At 60.2% G+C, this 19695-nt stretch overlaps 1 protein-coding gene and 1 pseudogene across 1 annotated transcript in view; one reads left to right on the top strand and one right to left on the bottom strand.

Annotated features, from left to right (window-relative positions):
• Positions 1 to 464: 464 nt before the first annotated feature.
• Positions 465 to 10841, bottom strand: LOC136571088 (Fc receptor-like protein 2; annotated as a pseudogene).
• A 3832-nt stretch (positions 10842 to 14673) lies between these two features.
• LOC136571087 (Fc receptor-like protein 5) overlaps positions 14674 to 19695 on the top strand; it is a 30801-nt gene continuing 25779 nt past the window's right edge. The window contains 9 exon segments of the mRNA XM_066571458.1: positions 14674 to 14704; positions 15296 to 15316; positions 15405 to 15635; positions 15895 to 16152; positions 16759 to 16836; positions 16920 to 17003; positions 17390 to 17411; positions 17501 to 17580; positions 17666 to 17766. Coding sequence (XP_066427555.1) covers positions 14674 to 14704; positions 15296 to 15316; positions 15405 to 15635; positions 15895 to 16152; positions 16759 to 16836; positions 16920 to 17003; positions 17390 to 17411; positions 17501 to 17580; positions 17666 to 17766 — 906 coding nt within the window.

The following is a 19695-nucleotide window of genomic DNA, read 5'->3' as shown; positions in this document are numbered from 1 at the left end:
GTGGGGCAGGGGTGAGGGAACCAGATCGGAAATGCCCCAATTGATCATTTTGTTCCTGTCCCCAACGGACTGAGGGAGCCCCAAAAATCCTGCAAATCCCACAAGGATCTGCTCAACAACCTGACCGGAACCCTCCTCAATCCTGAGCTCGTCAGGCAGAGCTGAACAAACAAAAACCATTTCTCCCAGTTTAATCACAAAGCTGCATTTTGGGTCCAATAAGAGGGACAAGGATCCTGTGCCCCCTGGCACTGGGGGAGGGAATGGGGAGCCCCTGGGGGTACTGGGAGCACTGGGAGCACTGGAACGAGGAGCTCTGGGCAGCCCCACATGGGAGCCCCCCACTTGTGGGCAACCCCTGAGTATGGGAGCACAGGATCCAGGGCGGGGAACACACGGGGAGTGCCCTGGGGCAGGGACCCCCAGTGCCCCCAGTGCCCCCAGTGCCCCCAGTGCGCCCAGTGTCACAGCACGCTCTCGTAGTCACAGGGGTCCCACTGTCCCTCGTGGGGTCCCGACAGCTCCGCATTGGTCACTTGTGGATCCCGAGGTGAGGCAGGGCTGGGGGACACCCGTGGGGGCTGTGAGAGTGACTCCGGTTGTAGGGACCTGGGTGAGGGTGACACACCTGTGGGTGACGTGTCCCTGTCCCCCCCAAAATTCTCCCACTGCCCACTCGGTGCCCATGATGTGGGTGTTGAGCACAGCCCCCTCCTCCACGGGGGGTCTTGTGGGGATAAGGGGGGGTCTCAGTAGTCTGGGGAAGGGAAAAGGGGAGTCCCAGCCCAAGCCCCGACTCACCTGTCCTGGAGCTTCCTGGGTTCTGCAAGGGAAAGGGGAGGGGGTGACCGAGGGGACCCCGGGACCACTGAACCTTCCTGGGACCTTGCAGCTCCAACCACCCAGGGGTCCCCCAAATCCCCACTGCAGCCCTGATTCCCACCAGATCCCTGATTCTCCCCAGACACTCTGAGCACCCCTGCACCCTCTGGAACTTCTGCACCACTGCAATGCCCCGAATCCCCCCAGTGTCCGCAACGCTCTGAGCCCCAAGAACCCCAAGCCTGGCAGGGAGGGGCACCCCCAAATTCCCCCAGGACGCCAGAAAGATCCCCCAACATCCCTGCACAGACATCCAGGAGCTCCCCAAATCCTTCAGGAGTTCCCAGTGCCACCCCAATGTGCCACAAAGCCCACCCAGCAATGACCCTGGAGCCCAACCAAGACCCTCCAAATTGCCCCCACATCCTCCAGAACCCCCAGCCGAGGTCACTGCAGGCTCAGTGTCCCCCAGCTCAGGGGCCCTGGGTGCTGCCGATCTCTGCCACCACTCTGGGGCTTCCCCTCACTCCAGGACCCCCATCCCCCCCATTGTCACCCACCCTGGTGATGCCACCAGTGACAGCCCCCGATGACAGCCAGGAGCAGGAGCAGGAACAGGAGGGTCCTGCCGACATTCACAGCCACTGCTGGGGACAGAGGGGACACATTGGGGTCACCTGGAACCCCGGGGGTCCTGCTCTCCCTGGTGACCCCGTGTGACCTGCCCTGAGACCCAGGGTGTCACCTCGAGGGCCAGCTCTGGGCTGAGTGCCCGGAACACACGGTGCCCGTCCTGTCCCAGCTGGTTGGTGGCCATGCACTGGGAGGTGCCCGAATGTCCCACATTGACATCCCCGATCTCCAGGAAGGGACCCCAGCCACCTCCTGCCTGTTGTGCAGCCAGGTGAAGGTGACAGGGGCTGAGCCCACCTGCACTGAACAGCGCAGGGTCACGGGGTCACCTGCATGCACCTGGTGTGACAGGGGACCAGGGGTGATGGTGGCATTGGCCACGGGCACTGTGGGGACACAGACAGGGCTGGCACAAAGAAAGGTGGGATGGGGGTGCCGTGGGTGGGGTCACCTCCAGCCCAAGGGTCCTGCTCAGCCAGGACAGTGACATTCATGGGGTCACTCACGGCCTCTCTGTCCCCATCACTGACCCGGCACCGGTACTGGCCGCTGTCATTGTCCCCAACATGGTGCAGCTCCAGGCAGGGGGCAGGAGCCCAGAGGTGCCCATGAGTCCTGCTCATGCCAGGAGAAGGACAGGGGACCTGTCTCCACAGCCACCGTGCAGCTCAGCACCAGGCTGTCCCCCAGTGCCACCTGTCCCCCGGGGGCCTGCACTGACAGGGAAACCTACAAGAGCGGGACCCCTTTGGGGGGACACAGGAGGGATTGGGGACCCAGGGTGGGTGGGGAACACGGGAGGGGAAAGAAGGGGATTGGAGGGGAGCAGAGAGGATCCCAGTGAGCAGAAGGGGACCCTGGGAGGCATGCTGGGACCTGGGGACAATGGCGAGACCCCGTGGAAATATGGAGGGACCCCGGCAGGGATGGGGAACCAGACGAGAGACTGAGGAGCCTCAGGGATTGATTTGGGGTTCAGAGATGGGCGGGAGGACCCAGGGAAGGGAGGGAGACCAGAGGGTGGAGCAGGGCCCTTGGAAGGGGTGGGGAATCCAGGGAGGGCTGGGGAGGACAAAGAGAGGGATGAGGGATCTGCAGGGGGAACTGGGCAGTCATGGGGGAAACCAAGAGGGACTTGGGAATTTGGGGTGACCCAGAGAGGAGTAAAGGGAGGGATGAAGGATTCAGGCAGTGCTGGGGAAAATCTCGGTGGATGTCGGGCTTCCCTGTCCCCATCCCTGCACTCACTGTGCACTGTCACTATCACCTGCTCTGAATCTCTCCTCTGTGACACCACCCGGCCCGTGCAGTGGTAGCGGCCGCTGTGGTGCAGCCGCAGGGGGGACAGGGAGAGCTCAGTCCCATCATGGAGCCCCTCCAGTTTCTTCTCATCGTGGTAGAAGTACACATCCGTGAGTGGTTTGTTCTGCCAGCTCCGGCAGCGCAGTGTCACCGTGTCCCCCTCCAGCAGCGCCCGTGCTGGCACCTGCAGCACCAGCCAGTCTGGGGGACAGAGGGGACCTGTCACACCAGGGCCATCAGGAGGGTCATGATGGCACCAGGAGGCACCAGGAGCCGCCCAATGTGAGAGAGAAGTCTCCTTGCACAGGGATGCTCTGGGATGTCCCCAGAGGAGGGGATGGGCTCTGGTCACACCAGGAGGTGACCCATGGAGCGGAGCCCACCCAGAGCCCTTGGGGTCCCCATAGGAGCCAGGCTGGGGACAACCAAACCCCCCTCACCATGTAAGACTGTCACCGTAGGGCTGTGCCCGGCGCCAGGTCTGTCACACGTGTAGGTGCCACCTTCGGTGACAATGAGGTGGTCACGTCCCTGCTGTCCCCAGTGCTGCCCGTCCTTGTACCAGGTGGTGGCACCAGCGGTCCCCGAGCCCTGGCAGGTCAGTGTCACCCAGTCCCACAGCACCGCCGGCCTCCAGGGGGCTCCACCAGGAGCTGGGTGGTCTGGGCACCTGTGGGTGACAGGGGACACCAGCCTGCCAGGGCCAGTGCGGGGCTGGGGACAGCGGGGTGGGGCCATGGCATCCCCTGAGGACTCACCAGCGAGGCCGAGGGTCTGGGCTGGAAGGGAGAGGGACAGGGCTGGGTGGGGGTGGCACCGTGGGGACAGAGGCACAGGGGCATGGGGTGTGGGGGATGTGCCCAAAGTGTCCTTGTGTGACATGGACCCCTTGGGGACAGGGACACTGCGGCCACCCCTTGCTCAGGCAGGACATGGGGACACTGTGGGCACCCCTGAACTGGGGATGTCACAGCCACCCCGTGCTGGCACAGGTCACCCCCACCTGCCCCATGTTGCCTCCCCAAATCCCTGACCCCCTGTTATTGTCCTCACATTCCTGTCCCCCTTCCCCTGTCCCCAAAGCCACCCCCTGACCCAAGTCACCTCATGCACTGGTTCTGATGGCCTTGGGGACCTCTGGGGACCCCACAGCCCCCCTGTGCCCCCTCCCCTCCCTATCCCTGGGGTGTCAGGCCCGTGCCCGGGGCACTCACCCCACAGGAGCAGCGCCACCTTCCCGGCCATCCCCGTGTCCCCAGCCATGTGCACTGGCTGTCACTCGCTGCCGGGGGTGGCTGTTCCCTGGGTGGTGGCTCTTTGGATGAAGGGGAAGGAAGCGAGGTCAGGTCTTGTCCTCACGTGTTGGTGGCCCCTGGTGGGGGCAGGGTGGCCACAAGCACAGGATCATGGGGATGTGGCTGTGGGGACAGGCTGTGGGCAGGTTGGGAACAGGATGGGGACAAGGCTGGGTGGACATTATGGGACATGGAATTCCCATGAGTGGGGGATTTGGTGGGTTTGGGGACCCAGGTATGGGTGTCCAAGGGAATGGGAGGGTCCCAGGGATGGGGGGGGAATCAGGGATGGGAGTCCCAGGGGAACGTGGGCTCCAGGGATTTGGGGTCATGGGATGGGGATGCTGGGGGAATGGGGGTCCCTGTGGGAATGGGGGTCCTGGGAGAATCAAGGTCCTGGGGGAAGGAGGGTTTCAGGGGAAGGAATGAACAGGAGAGGGTTCCTTGGGAATGGGGTCCTGGGCCATGGAGATCCTGGGGAATGGCATTACTGGGATGGGGGTCCCAGGCAAGGTGGGACATAAGGAATGGTGCTCCCATGATTTGATTTCAAGGGGAATGAGGGTGCCAGGGATGGGCAGTGGCCTTGTGAGCCTCTGGGTCAAAGCTTCTTCCCTGGCTGGCTCCAGCAAATTCCCCTCAAGGTGCTTGTGGTTTGGGAGCATCACCCCAGGTAGATTCAAAGAAGGTCTGGGTCTGTGTCCTCATAGACCTCAGGGAGTCTTCCCCTCTTTATTTCCACTTCCATAATTTTCCCCCTCAATTTCACAACCCTCAATTTCGTGCCTTGATGATCCTGTGGAGGCCCTGAGCAGGGAATGGGCAGGGGGAAGCCCAGGGTGGGGGAAGCAGGGGTGAGGGGTGTGCAGGGAGCGCTGGGGCGGCTGTGGGGGATGGGGGTGTCCAGCTTTTACCCCCCAACATTTTCAGTTTCTCCCTCCTGCAGAAGAAGGAAGAGGCCGTTTGACACGTTTGTCACAGGGGAGAGCGGGGGGAAGAGGGGCAGGTTCTGTCCTGGGGGGACCCATCCAGGGGGCTCCTGTCCTGGGGGGATCCTGTCCCAGGGGGACACATGCTGGACAAGGGGCACCTGTCCTGGAGCATGGCAGCTCCAGAGGGGTCCAGACTTTTCCATTCTTGCTCGTCCCCTGCAGGATTTGAGCCAGCAAGAGCAGCTGGGGAGTGGAGCCCCAGGCAGGAAGGAGCTCCCAGACTCCTGCTCCTTGAAGCCAGTGGCCATCCAAGGTTGTGACCAGCCATGGCCCAGCCCCACTGCACAGGGATGGCCATTGGCCAGCCCTGCTCTGGTGTCGTGGTTTGAGAGGAAGTGAATTTTTTGGGATGCTGTGGTCAGACCAATAGGTGCTCAGATTTGAATACTGGCACCTGGTGTGACCACTGAGGACATGGATATGCCTCTGAGAACACAGGGGGTTAAAAGCAGAGAACACCCAGGAAAACTTTCTCTTGGTTCCGGTCAGTGAAAGGTTCAGAGCTCCCCTGCCCGGCTGCGGGCTGGGTGCGGGAGGGGAAGCCATGCGGCCGGGTGAGGTAGGCCGGGGCCTTGGACAGAGAGGGGAGGTGAAGAGGCCCTTGCAGGATGGAAGGGTGGAGGAACATTGGAGAGGCATCGGGCAGCCACCCCCCACCAGGAGAGAGAGAGAGAGAGAGAGAGAGAGCGAGCCGGTGTCTGTGCCTGTGCCGCCTTGAAATTTGATAGCGGCCGGCTGGGAAGGAGAAGGGGGGCATGGGGAGAGAAGGTGCCTGGCAAGGCAGCCGTGGGAGTTCTGGACAGGCAGAGCCTGAGATTTTTAACCCTTTTCTTGGATGATGGAAACCTTACAAATGCTGATCCTCCTGGAAGTGAATGAGAAGAGCGATAGAGATAAGAGGAAATGGGCCACAAGAGAAGCGGAGAAGAATCTTAGGAGGGAGGAGGTGATGGAGTGGCCTTTGGCTGGACTTTTCTTGTATAGCCATGGACAGAACCGTTTTTCCTGTGACACAGAGACAGCATTTAGGGGGAGGCAATGGCTCAGAGCCAAGGGAGTGCAGTGATGTTATGTGAAGGAGTGTGTGAACAGAGACGATGGGTGAGGAGGGTGGTTGGTGCCCTCGATCTTCAGTGGAGGAGAAGATCTCTGTTCTTGAGACCCCTCGGCCCCAGGGGGTGAAATGTGGGGGGGACTGGTGCCCTGAAAGTGAGAGACTGTGCTCTTCTTGGAACGGGACAAAGCACCCTTAAAAGGAAAACCCTAGAAGCAGCTCTGGTCCATGCGCAGTGGGGAGGGCTTGGAAGGAAGATGTCACGATGGCAAATGACTATGGGCAGTGCCACGTGTGACACGGAAACACAAGAGGTCTCCACTGTGTTTCCAGGGGAAGCCTATGGCACAAGAGGGACTCCTCACTCCTTGATGAACTGAGAATTGATTATTTAAAGAGGGGTGATGGACTGAGAGTTGGTGATCTGAGGGATGGATGTATTGGAAATTTGGTGGGGGGAGGAGGAATGTTTTTGGAAGGTTTTCATTCTTTCTGTGTGTTTCTTTTTGCAAATAATTTTAGGTTAATAAAGTTTTCTCTTCTTTATTCCTAAGTTGGAGCCTGCTTTGCTCTATTCCTAGTCACATCTCACAGCAGACACCAGGGAGAATGTATTTTCATGGGGGCACTGGCATTGTGCCAGCGTCAAACCATGACACTGGCCAGCCCCAGGTGGCAGCCAGGACCTGACGGCTCCCCCCCCACCCCGACCCCTTGGCGTTGATTTTGGCAGCTTTAGAGCTGCTGCAAAGGTGAGAATTCTGTGGGGGAAAACAGCCTGGCTTTTGGTGGTTTGCTCAGCTCTGCAAGAAGCACAAACCCAAAATGAGCCCAAGCAGTGGTTCTGTAAGAGCCTTTGATGTATTTCAGGGCAGGGCTGGCTGGAAACCACCCCTGCAGGGGCAGCTGTGGGGGAACCAGTCCAGAAATGCAGCAGTTTATCATTTGTTCCTCTTGGTAAGGGAATGAGAGAGCACTGGAACTACTGCAAATCCCACAATGCCCTGCTCAACAACCTACCTGGGACGCTCCTTCTTGAACAAAACCTGCGGCCTTCTAGACCCTTATGGATTGAATGTTTGGGTTCAGGCTGGGGCCACCAGGTAAAAGGGAAAAGTGTGGAAATACTGAGCAGGGGCTCTGCCCGCGGCCCTGGTGGGGCAGTGGGGAGTGACCCAGTCTGGATTCCAGGTGTCCCCAAAGCTGCTCCATCCCTGCCCTCCTCACCTGTGTGAAAGGCTGAGGGTTTGCAGGAATTGTGGTGTAAAGCCACCAGAGGTGCTGATGTGGACCTGAGACCTGCCTGGGGTCAGGCCCTGCCTTCCTTCCATTTGGGAACATGGAGAGCGGTCGTGGGTGTTGTGCAGGGTGTGTGCCTGTCCCCGGGACACTGCTACGCTGCCAGTGGGCACTGGGATCCAACCTGCTGCCTTGGCGGCTCCTGCCCGCTGCCGGTGGTGGTGCCGGGACCGATTGGTGGCCGTGAGTTTGCAAAAGGAGCGATTTGCCCTCCTCCCTCCCGCCCGAGGCCGCCATGGCCCCTGAGGGGATGGAGCTGGAGCGGGGCGCCCCCTGCTGGCCGGGAGTGCTCCCTGCAGCGCCCCCTGCTGGCCGCGGTTATAACTGCCACAAAAACCAACAGCGCTGAGCGGGAGGGAAAGTTCTGGGTTTGTGTTGTTTGTTCCCTTCTGCTTTATAAATTTCCTAGGAAACAGCTGTTATTCCTTTTCCTACACTTTTGCCTTGAAGCCCCGTCATTTTTGAAATCAAAAAAAGTTTTAGACATGTGTCTTTCAATTCCAGGAACGCTCCCATTTACCTTGGTGGATATTTCTCATTTAAACAAGTTGCCAACTCCTGGGTTCCAGCCTGGATGGGAAAGACAACCCAAGAGGAGACACGGTCAGGAACTTGGCCACCTCATGCTCTGCCTTTTAAAAGCCAGTTAGGCAAACAAGGGCCATCTCCCCAGCTGGCACTTCTGGTCACCCGGCCACTCAAGAGTTGGATTTGGCAAAGCATCACACTGTCCCCAGTGTGCCATGGCTGACAGACTGATGGAAAGACGGGGCCCTGTCTTACCAAAAGGAAGGCCTGACTCACCCCTGCCACACACAGGTGTTCCAAAATGTCTCCAGACATCAAACTTTTCCTGCCTCTGACACCCCACCCTGTGCCATGGCCTGATCCCGACTGCCCTGGAAAAGGGGGAGGCTCCAGTACCCCCACAGGGCCTTTCTGACATCCTCGTTTGGGGAACAGGGAAGAGGAGGTGTTTGGGACAGGGAACAAGAGAATCCAGAGCCTCCTGAAGGCCACTTTGGCCATCAGATCAAGGAAGGTCCAGGCCCCTGCAAGATTCCTCTGGTGAAGGAAACCTGCTGGGGGAAATGTCTGGGGTTTGTTCCTTATTGGGGGCTTTCCCTGGAAATTGTTCCTTCTGTGATCCTTTGGACTCTGAACCTTGTTGCTGTTGCTGTTGGTTTTATTCTCTCTCATTGCTGTTTCGGAAATTGTTCATCTTTTAGCTCTTTTGGGATCTTTGTGCCCCTGCAGGGAGGGATGGGGGCAGTTTTTAGTGGCAGCACCGACACGAGTGGGTGCCCATGGGTGGGGACCCCCAGTGCCCCCAGTTCCCCCCAGTGTCACAGCACATTCCCGTAGATGTCACCGGGTTCCCGCGGTCGCCCCTGGGGTCCCCGCAGCTCCGCGTTGGTCACCTGGGGATCCTGGAGGGTGGTGGCACGGGGGGACGCTGCGAGAGACACGGGCTGTGGGATCTGGGTGGGGTGACACTGGTGGGTGACGTGTCCCTCTGCGTGTGTCCCCCCCGTACTCACCCCCTGCCCTCTTGGTGACCACGACGTGGGTGTACAGCACCTCCCCCTCCTCTGGGGGGCCGGGGGATCCGGGGGGGTCCTGAGGGAATAAAGGGGATGTGGGGGAGAGAATGGAGAGCTGTGGGGCGGGGGTAAAAGGGGACTCATGTTGGGAGCCCTTCACCAACCTTTCCTGGTGCTTCCTGGCAGCTGCAGTGGAAAGAGGGGAGATGTGACTGTGGGATCGCAGGGCCCTGAACCCTCCCAGGATTCCTGACCCCCCACGGGACCCTCATATTACAACAGAACCCTCAAGCATCCCTGAAGCCTCCCAGAATTCGGGAACCTCCCCAGTGTCCCCAGCCAACTCAGCCTCAGGAACCCAAAGCCCAGCAGGGACAGAGACCTCCTAACTGCCCCAAGGGCCTCTGAGAGAACCCCCAGCATCCCTGCAAGACCCTCCAGCACCTCCCCAAACCCTAAAGGAACCCCAGACAATGCCCCAATTTTGGGGCTGTGGGTGCTGCCCAATCATTGTCCAACACTGGGGGCCTCTACAGCTCCCTTGGACGCCTGTGCCCCCATTGTCACCCACCCACACGGTGCCACCGGCGCCAGGTCACAATGACACCCAGGACGGTGACATTCATGGGGTCACTCTTGGCCACGCTGTCCCCGTGGGACAGGGACAGCTCGGTGCCATCATGGAGCCCCCCCGGACCCTTCTCCTCACGGTAGAAGGACACCGAGGTGACCGTTGCAGTTCCACCAGCGCTGGCAGCGCAGTGTCACCGTGTCCCCCTCCAGCAGCGCCAGTGCCAGCACCTGCAGCACCAGCGGGCCTGGGGGACAGAGGGGTCCTGTTACACCCGATGGCACCGGGACCCCATCTGGGTTACACCCAGTGCACCAGGGGTCCCCAATTCCCACATGGTTTCCCCAACACTAGGGTGCTCTGGGATGTCCCCATAGCAGGGGACAGGCTCTGGTTACACCAGGAGGTGAACCATGGAGTGGAGCCCACTGAGAGCCCTGGGGGTCCCCTGGGTGCCAGGCTGGGGACACCCAAACCCCCCTCCCTGTCTGAGACACTCACAGGGGGACCGAGACTGATGCCAGGTCTGTCACACGTGTAGGTGCCACTCTCGGTGACAGTGAGGTGTTCAGGTCACTCCTGCCCCCAGCCCTGCCCGTCCTTGTACCAGGTGGTGGCACCGGGGGTCCCCGAGCCCTGGCAGGTCAGTGTCACCCGGTCCCACAGCACCGCCGGCCTCCAGGGGGGCTCCACCAGGAGCTGGGTGGTCTGGGCACCTGTGGGTGACAGGGGACACCAGCCTGCCAGGGCCAGTGTGGGGCTGGGGACAGCGGGGTGGGGCCATGGCATCCCCCGAGGACTCACCAGCGAGGCCGAGGGTCTGGGCTGGGAGAAGGGACAGGGCTGAGTGGGGGTCATGGGGACACTGTGGACACCCCATGTTTGCACACGTCAGCTCCACCAGCCCTACAGCACCTGTCCCCACAGCCATAAATCCATGGCCCTGTGCCCATCATCCCATTCCAATGGCACCTGTTCTCCCGGGCCATCCCCATGCAACGTGGCCCTTGTCCCTGTCCCTGCATCCCTGTTCCCCTGTCCCTGTCCCCACACCTACCCAAGCCCCAAGGCTCCTTCTGCCACATCCTTGTTCCCACATCTCTAACCCCCTGTTCCTGTCCCCACATCCCAGTTCCCCTGTTCCTGTCCCCAAAGCCACCCCACAACTCTGGTCACACTGGGCTCCATGCCCTGCTCTGGCTCTGCTGGCATTGGGGACCTCAGGGGACCCCGCAGCCCCCCTGTGCCCCCTCCCCTCCCCATCCCCGGGGTGTCAGGCCCGTGCCCGGGGCACTCACCCCACAGGAGCAGCGCCACCTTCCCGGCCATCCCGGTGTCCCCAGCCATGTGCACTGGCTGTCACTCGCTGCTGTGGCCACCGCTCCCCTGGCTGGCGGCTCTTTGGATGAAGGGGAAGGAAGCGAGGTCACGTCCGTCCCCAGGTGTAGGTGGCCCTTGGTGGGGGCAGGGTGGGGACGCTGTGGGGCATGGGGGGGATGCTGGGACATGGTGGGGACATGGTGTTGCCAGAATCTCAGTCTAAGGCTGTGTAGGGAGCCAGGGATGGGTGTCCAGGGGAATGGGGTGCCCAGGGATGGGGTCCCGGGGAAATGGGGGTCCCAAGGGTTGGGTGGACTCAGACTTGGGAATGAGGGTCCCAGAACAACGTGGGCTCCAGGGATTTGTGATCATGGGATGGGGGCCATGGCATGCGAGTGCCAGGGGAAAGGGGGTCCCTGTGACAATGGGAGCCCTGGGGAAATCAAGGTCCCCAAGGGAAGGGGTGTCCCAGGGACTGGAATTACTGGGATGGGGTTCCTTGGGGTTGGAGATCCTGGGGAATTGCAGTCCAGGGATGGGGGTGTCAGGGAAGGAGAGGAAGGAAGCAAATTGGGTCCCAGGGTTGGGGTCCCAGGAGAATGGGGGTGCCAGGGATGGGCGGTGGCTGGGGGGGCCTGGGGGTCACAGCTCCTTCCTGGATGCTTCAGATTTTGGAGTGACCCAGGGCCCTGCAAAATCAGCCCTGGGGTGCTCATTTCCTGGCCAGGCATTGCATGGGGGTCCTGGGTAGCTCAGCCTCTGTGTCCTCCCCTGCCCCTGACTTTTTCCTCTCTTTATTTCTCTTTTTTCCTTATTGTCCTTACTTTTTGCCATGTCCCCTCACCCCTAGTTCCTGGCTCAGCAACCCTGGGAAGCACCTGAGATGGGAAGGGGTTGGGGGGACCCAGGGGAGGGGGTAAATGGGGAACAGGGGGTGCAGGGTATGGTGGGGAGGCTGTGGGGGATGGAGGTGTTGGGCTGTGCCCCCTCAACACTTTCACTTTCTTTTTCCTGGACAAGAAGGAAGAGGCCGTTTGTGCTGAGAGTCAGATGGGAAAGGTGGGAGGTTCTGTCCTGGGGGGGCACATCCAGAGGCTCCTGTCCTGGGGGGATCCTGTCCCAGGGGGTGACACATCCTGGCATGGGGGGTCCTGTCCCAGGGGTGGCAGTTCCAGAAATGTCCCTGCACATTCCTGGCCGGGTGCCTGTCCCAGGGGTGGCACATCCTGGGGACCCCTGTCAATGCAAGGCTGGGGCCCAGCCATGGCCCAGCCCCACTGCACAGGGATGGCCATTGCCCAGCCCTGCTCTGCCCAGCCCCAGGTGGCAGCCAGGCCCTGAGGGTCCCCCCTGCCCCCTTGGCTTTGATTCTGGCAGCTTTAGAGCTGCTGCAGAGGTGAGAATTCTGTGGGTGGAAAAAGGCCCTCCCTGTGGTTTGCTCAGCCCTGCAAGAAGCTCAAACCAAAGGGAGACCAAGCAGTGGCTCTGGGAGGGCCTTTGATGGTTTTCAGAGCAGGGCTGGCTGGAAACTGCCCCTGCAGGGGCAGCTTTAGGGGAACCAGTCTGTAAATGCAGCAATTGATCATTTTGTCAGTCTCAGCAAGGGACTGAGAGAGCCCCAGAACTGCTGCAAATCCCACACCGATTTTCTCAACAAGCTGACCTGCACCGTCCTTCTTGAACAAAACCTGCAGACCTTTGGAACCTCATGGAAAGAATGTTTGTGTTCTGGATGTGCACACCAGAAGAGAGGGGAAAGTGTCTAAATATTGAGCAGGGGCTGCACACGAGGGGCTGGGGAACAGGGGTGTCACAGCAGGAGCAGGGAGTGCCCAAGCAGGGGAATTCAGGGCAGGCTGGAGTGGATTTACCAGGGAATCAGACCCTGAGGCACACAGGGGCATTTCCACAGATTCCTGTGCACTGTCCCAGGCATGGACAGAGCTTCTCCCCTTCCTCCAGGGGGAGTCAATCAAGTTTCATGGTGGGAATGTGAAAATGGGAAGAGTTCCTCAATATGGCCCAAGAAAGGGCTTCCTTAGGGGCTGGGTTGCTGCCCAGCAGGCAGGGAACAATCCCATGGAGCTGTTGGACACTCAGGGAGATTCCACCCTCTGTGTTATCCACAAGCAAACGCTGCTGTGGGATGCAGCAGGGGGCTGCTAAAGGGAACCAAAAAGTCTCATTTCACTGTGATTTGTTTGTGGTTTTATTGTGGTTTTTATATCCACTTATTTCTGGTTTTATTGTGTTTTGATTTTCTCTTGTTGGGAAAGCAATGATTTAAAGGATTCTATAAACCAGAGCATTTTATACCTTGTCAGTTTGATTTTTGAGGAGTTTGTTTTTTATTGGGAAAATAATGGTATAGGAAAAGATTTATGCCTTTTTTCTATGGATGTATAATTTTGTCACAGTCAATTGGGCATCAAGTGTTTCCTGCGATTGCTAAGACAGGAAATTTGGGTGACAGGAAAAAGCCCAGGGATTTGTGGGGCAGAGACCCAGAGCCTCCCAGGACAAGCCTGGGGTGCCCCAGGGTGGGGTCTGTGCTGGGCTCTGAGTCATCTCAAAATCTGAGACCAAAATATGACCCCAAAATTGTCCAAAGCAATTGGGCATCAGGGAATTCAACCAGCTTGATCCTGGGATTTCCCATCATCAGGGCAAGGTCATAAAAGATGCCTCCTTAAGTTTGGGCACCCCAGAGGTCACAGGGCCCCACTGGGGACAGCGGGAATGCTCAAGGCCCACCCAGGACAGAGGACCCCAGGATGTGCCACCTCTGGGAAAGGAATCCCCAAGGCTGTGGCACCCCCAGAACGAGGAGGAGCTCCCAGGGACAAGAGGCTGGGACAAGACCCGGGTGTCAGCACAGCAGAGCTGCCCTTTTCCCTAAAGGCTGGACCCCTCTGGATGTGCCCCCCTGGACAGAATTCATGTCCTTGCCTCTGCACAAACCACTGCAGGAAAGAGAAAGAGTTGGGGGGTCACAGACAGGGAGCCCCATCCCCCACAGCCCTGAAACCACTGCCTGCACCCCCAAACTTTTTTTTCCCATCCTGGGATTGTCCCAGCTGTTCCCTGGGATGGTTCAGCCAGGAAATGCGGGGAGACAGGAAAAAGCCCAGGAGTGAGTGGGGCAGAGACACAGAACCTCCCAGGAGAGCCATGGGGTGCCCCAGGGTGGGGACTGTGCTGGGCTCTGAGTCACCCCAAAATCTGAGGCACCCCAGGAAGGAGCTGTGACCCCCGTGCCCACCCAGCCACTGCCCATCCCTGGCACCCCCATTCCCCTGGGAACCCAACCATGGGACCCCCATTGCCTTGGTCTCTCCTCCCTGGGGACCCCCATCCCAGGACTGACATTGCCCAGCACCACCATTGCCTTGATCCCATCCCATGGGCTGCTTCTTCCCCAGAACCCCTATTCCCGAGGGTCCCCTTTTTCCCCCAGCCCCCCCAGCCCTGGCACCCACACACCATGACCCCAAATCCCTGGGGACCATGTTCCCACAGCACCCCCATCCCTGAATCCCCCCAGGCATGGAGACCCCAACTCCACTGGACCCCCATTCTGCTGGACACCCATCCTTGGTTCCCCACATCCCCTGAGCCCCCCACTCCTGGCGACAGCATCCCCCACCACGTCCCCAGGCTGTCCCCACCCTGCCCACAGCCTGTGCCCAGCTTGTGGCCACCCAGCCCCCACCAAGGGCCACCTACACATGGGGACGGACGTGACCTCGCTTCCTTCCCCTTCATCCAACGAGCCGCCAGCCAGGGGAGCGGTGGCCACAGCAGCGAGTGACAGCCAGTGCACATGGCTGGGGACACCGGGATGGCCGGGAAGGTGGCGCTGCTCCTGTGGGGTGAGTGCCCCGGGCACGGGCCTGACACCCCAGGGATGGGGAAGGGAGGGGGCACAGGGGGGCTGTGGGGTCCCCTGGGGTCCTCAAGGCCAGCAGGGCATGGAGCCCAGTGTGACCAGAGTTGTGGGGTGGCCATGGGGACAGGAACATGGGACACACACAGGGGAACTGGGATGTGGGGACAGAGACAGGAGGATGGAGTTGTTGGGACAAGGGTGCTCCAGAAGAAAACTTGGGGCTTGGGCAGCTGTGGGTACAGAGACAGGGGAACAGGGACACAGGGATGCAGGCACAGGAACAAGGGGACAAGCACCATGTGCTTGAACCATGGGGACAGGTGCCACCGGAATGGGACCATGGGCACAGGGTCATGGGAATGTGGCTATGGGGCTGGCAGGGATGACCTTTGCCAGCACAGGGTCCCCATGCCTGAGCATGGGTTGGCTGCTGTGTCCCTGTCCGTGAGACCTCTGTGCCACACCAGTGCCCCCACTGAGACCTTTTTCAGGGAAAGCCCCCACCACCCCTGCCCCATGTGCCTCTGTCACTACCGTGCCTCCCCCACCCAGCCCTGTCCCTTCTCTCTTCCAGCCCAGACCCTCAGCGTCGCTGGTGAGTCCTCAGGGGATGCCATGGCCCCACCCCGCTGTCCCCAGCCCCACGCTGGCCCTGGCAGGCTGGTGTCCCCTGTCACCCACAGGTGCCCAGACCACCCAGCTCCTGGTGGAGCCCCGCTGGAGGCCGGCGGTGCTGTGGGACCGGGTAACACTGACCTGCCAGGGCTTGGGGACTGCCGGTGCCACCACCTGGTACAGAAATGGGCAGCACTGGGAGCAGCAGGGACGCACCAATGTCACTGTCACCATGAAAGGCATTTACCGGTGTGACAGACCCGGCACTGGGCTCAGCCCCCCTGTGATTGTCTCAGAAGGTGAGGGGGGTTTGGCTGTCCCCAGCCTGGCACCCACGGGGACCCCAAAGGGTCTGGGTGGGCTCCGCTCCATGGGTCACCTCCTGTGTGACCAGAGCCCATCCCCTGCTCTGGGGACATCCCAGAGCATCCCAGAGCAAGAGGACCCTGTTTGTGGAATTGATGACCTCTGGTGCACTGGGTGTGACTCCGTGAGGGTCCCGATGTCAGCGGGACCCTTGAGATCCCTGTGATGTGATGAATCCCCTCTGTCCCCCAGATGATCTGGTGCTGCAGGTGCCGGCGCGGGCGCTGCTGGAGGGGGACACGGTGACACTGCGCTGCCGGGGCTGGTGGAACAGCACGGTCACCTCGGTGTCCTTCTACCACGAGGGCAAGGAACTGGGGGTGTTCCCCGATGTCACTGAGCTGTCCCTGTCCCCTCTGCAGCTGAACCACAGTGGCCACTACAGCTGCAGGGGCAAGGTGGGATCCTGGGGGTGGAGGGAGTCACCACCAGTGACAGTGACAGTGCACGGTGAGCACCACAAAGTCCCCTCCCCGACCCCCCCACAGCCCCTCCCCAGGGAATCGGGGCCAAAATTCCCTCTCCCCTCTCCTTCCCAGAGCTCTTCTTGGTGCCGGTGCTGGAGGGTCCCCCCAGCCCACCCAGGGGTCCCCCCTGACTCTCAGCTGCCTCAGCACCCCCAGCCCCCTGCGGCCCCGAGCCCCCCTCCTGCCCGTGTTCTACCGGGATGGGAAGATGGTGGGAGACCCGCAGGGGTCCCCACAGCTGCTGTTGCCCGCCCTGGGGGTCTCCCACTCAGGGAATTACAGCTGCCAGCTGCGCCCTGAGGGGGGGTGGGGTTGGGGAAAAGCAGCACCTGGCTCCATGTCATGGTGCACAGGGAGTGCGGGATGGGCACAGGGAGCCCCCACAGACACCTCGGGTCCCCTGATTGGGCATCTCCAAGTCCCCAAACAAAAATTTCCTTGCTCCTTCTATTATTCCCCTTGTGCCCACACCCTTCTGTGTTATGACCCCATCCCTGACATCCCCCATCACACCCATGCCCCATCCCTGTCCCCCCACACCGGCTGCCAGCCCCTCCCTGTGCCCTCAGCCCTGTCTCTGTCCCCACAGTGCCCGTGGCCAATGCCACTATCACCCCCTGTGCCCTGGACGTGACACCGCAGGACACAGGGACACACAGGGACACAGGTGGGGTCCTACAGGGTAACCAGGGAGTGCAGGAGCCCTGGGGTGATGGGTGACCCTGAATGATTCCCCTCTGTTTCTTGCAGTGGCCGCAGGGGTCGGTGGGGCCCTTTTGTTCCTGCTCCTGCTCGTGGGTGTCATTGTGGCCTGGAACTGGTGGCACCGTGTGGGTGGGTGACAATGGGGGGACAGGGGTCCAAGGGGACTGTAGAGGCCCCCATAAATGGGAACGATAGTGTGGCATTCACAATCCCTGAGTTGTGACATTGGCTGGGGGTGCTGTAGAGCTTGGGGAGGTGCTGGAAAGTTGTTCAGGGATGCTGGGGGTTCTTTCAGGGGCCCTGGGGGTGTTTGGGGGGGTCTCTGTCCCTCCTGGGCTTTGGGTACTTAAGGCTGAGTTGATTCGGGGCACTGAGGTTGTTCATGAATTCTGGGGGGCTCCAGGGATGCATGGGGGTCCTGTTGAAGATTGAGGGTCCCATGGGAGTTGAGCAATCCTGAGAGCAGTCAGGGCCCTGGGAACCCCACAGTCACCCCTCCCCTGTTTCCTCTGCAGCTGCCAGGAAGCAGCAAGAAAGGTGAGTGGGAGGCTCAAACCACACGCTCCCTATTTGCCCCAACCCTCAAGATCTCCCATTCCCCCCCCACATCCCCTTTATTCCCTCAGGGCCCCCCCGGATCCCCCGGCCCCCCCAGAGGAGGGGGAGGTGCTGTACACCCACGTCGTGGTCACCAAGAGGGCAGGGGGTGAGTACGGGGGGGACACACGCAGAGGGACACGTCACCCACCAGTGTCACCCCACCCAGATCCCACAGCCCATGTCTCTCGCAGCGTCCCCCCGAGCCACCACCCTCCAGGATCCCCAGGTGACCTACGCCGAGCTGCGGGGACCCCAGGGGCGACCGCGGGAACCCGGTGACATCTACGGGAATGTGCTGTGACACTGGGGGGAACTGGGGGCACTGGGGGTCCCCACCCATGGGCACCCACTCATGTCTGTGCTGCCACTAAAAACTGCCCCAATCCCTCCCCGTGGGGTCACAAAGATCCCAAAAGAGCCAAAAGATGAACAATTTCCTGAAACAGCAATGAGAGAGAATAAAACCAACAGCAACAGCAACAAGGTTCAGAGTCCAAAGGATCACAGAAGGAACAATTTCCAGGGAAAGCCCCCAATAAGGAACAAACCCCAGACATTTCCCCCAACAGGTTTCTTCCACCAGAGGAATCTTGCAGGGCCCTGGACCTTCCTTGCTCTGATGGCCAAAGTGGCCTTCAGGAGGCTCTGGATTCTCTTCTCCCCTGTCCCAAACACCTCCTCTTCCCTGTTCCCCACACGAGGATGTCACAAAGGCCCTGTGGGGGTTCTGGGGCCGCCTCCTTTCCCCGGGCAGTCGGGATCAGGCCATGGCTCCGGGTGGGGTGTCAGAGACAGGAAAAGTTTGATGTCTGGAGATATTTTGGAACAGCTGTGTGTGGTAGGGGTGGGTCAGGCCTTGCTTATGGTGAGACAGGGCCCCGCCTGTCCATCAGTCTGTCAGCCATGGCACACTGGGGACAGTGGGATGCTCTGGCAAAGCCAGCTCCTGAGTGGCCGGGTGACCAGGAGTGCCAACTTGGGCGAGGGCCCTTGCTGGCCCAACTGGCTTAAAGGACAAAGCATGAGGTGGCCAAGTCCCTGACCGTGTCTGCTCTTGGGGTGTCTGTCCCATCCACGCTGGGAGCCAGCAGCTGGCAACTCATTTAAATGAGAAATATCTACCAAGGAAAGTGAGAATGTTCCTGGAATGGAAGACCCATGTGTAAAAATCTTTTTAATTTCAAAAATGATGGGGCTTCCAGGCAAAAGTGTAGGAAAAGGAATAACAGCTGTTTCCTAGGAAATTTATAAAGCAGAAGGGAACAAACAACACAAACGCAGAACTTTCCCTCCCGCTCAGCGCTGTTGGTTTTTGTGGCAGTTATAACCGCGGCCAGCAGGGGGCGCTGCAGGGAGCACTCCCGGCCAGCAGGGGGCGCCCCGCTCCAGCTCCATCCCCTCAGGGGCCATGGCGGCCTCGGCCGGGAGGGAGGAGGGCAAATCGCTCCTTTTGCAAACTCACGGCCACCAATCGGTCCCAGCACCACCAGCGGCAGCGGGCAGGAGCCGCCAAGGCAGCAGGTTGGATCCCAGTGCCCAGTGGCAGCGTAGCAGTGTCCCGGGGACAGGCACACCCTGTGCAACACCCGTGACCGCTCTCCATGATCCCGAATGGAAGGAAGGCAGCGCCCGACCCCAGGCAGGTCTCGGGCCTACAGCAGCACCTCTCGTGGCTTTTCACCATAATTCCTGCAAACCCTCAGCCTTTCACACAGGTGAGGAGGGCAGGGATGGAGCAGCTTTGGAGACACCTGGAATCCAGACAGGGTCACTCCCCACAATGGCCAGAGCTCCTGCTCGATATTTCCACACTTTTCTGTCTTATCTGATGACCACCGCCTGGGGCCAAACATTCTTTCCATGAGGTTTCAGAAGGCCGCTGGTTTTGTTCAAGAATGAAGGTCTATTACAGCTTGTTGAGCAGAGTGTCGTTGTCTTTGCAGTAGTTCTGGGGCTCCCTCAGTCCCTTGCCAAGAGGGACAAAATGATCAATTGCTGCATTTCCGGACTGGTTCCCTCACAGCTGCCCATGCAGGGGGAGTTTCCAGCCAGCCCTGCTCTGAAAACCATCAAAGGCCCTCCCAGAGCCACTGCTTGGGCTCCCATTGGGGTTTGTGCTTCTTGCAGGGCTGAGCAAACCACAGGCAGGGGCTTTTCCACCCACAGAATTCTCACCTCTGCAGCAGCTCTAAAGCTGCCAGAATCAAAGCCAAGGGGGCAG

This window comes from Molothrus aeneus, unplaced genomic scaffold, assembly GCF_037042795.1.
Source record: "Molothrus aeneus isolate 106 unplaced genomic scaffold, BPBGC_Maene_1.0 scaffold_60, whole genome shotgun sequence".
Taxonomy (NCBI): Eukaryota; Metazoa; Chordata; class Aves; order Passeriformes; family Icteridae; genus Molothrus; species Molothrus aeneus.
This window is presented reverse-complemented; position numbering and strand designations above follow the sequence as displayed.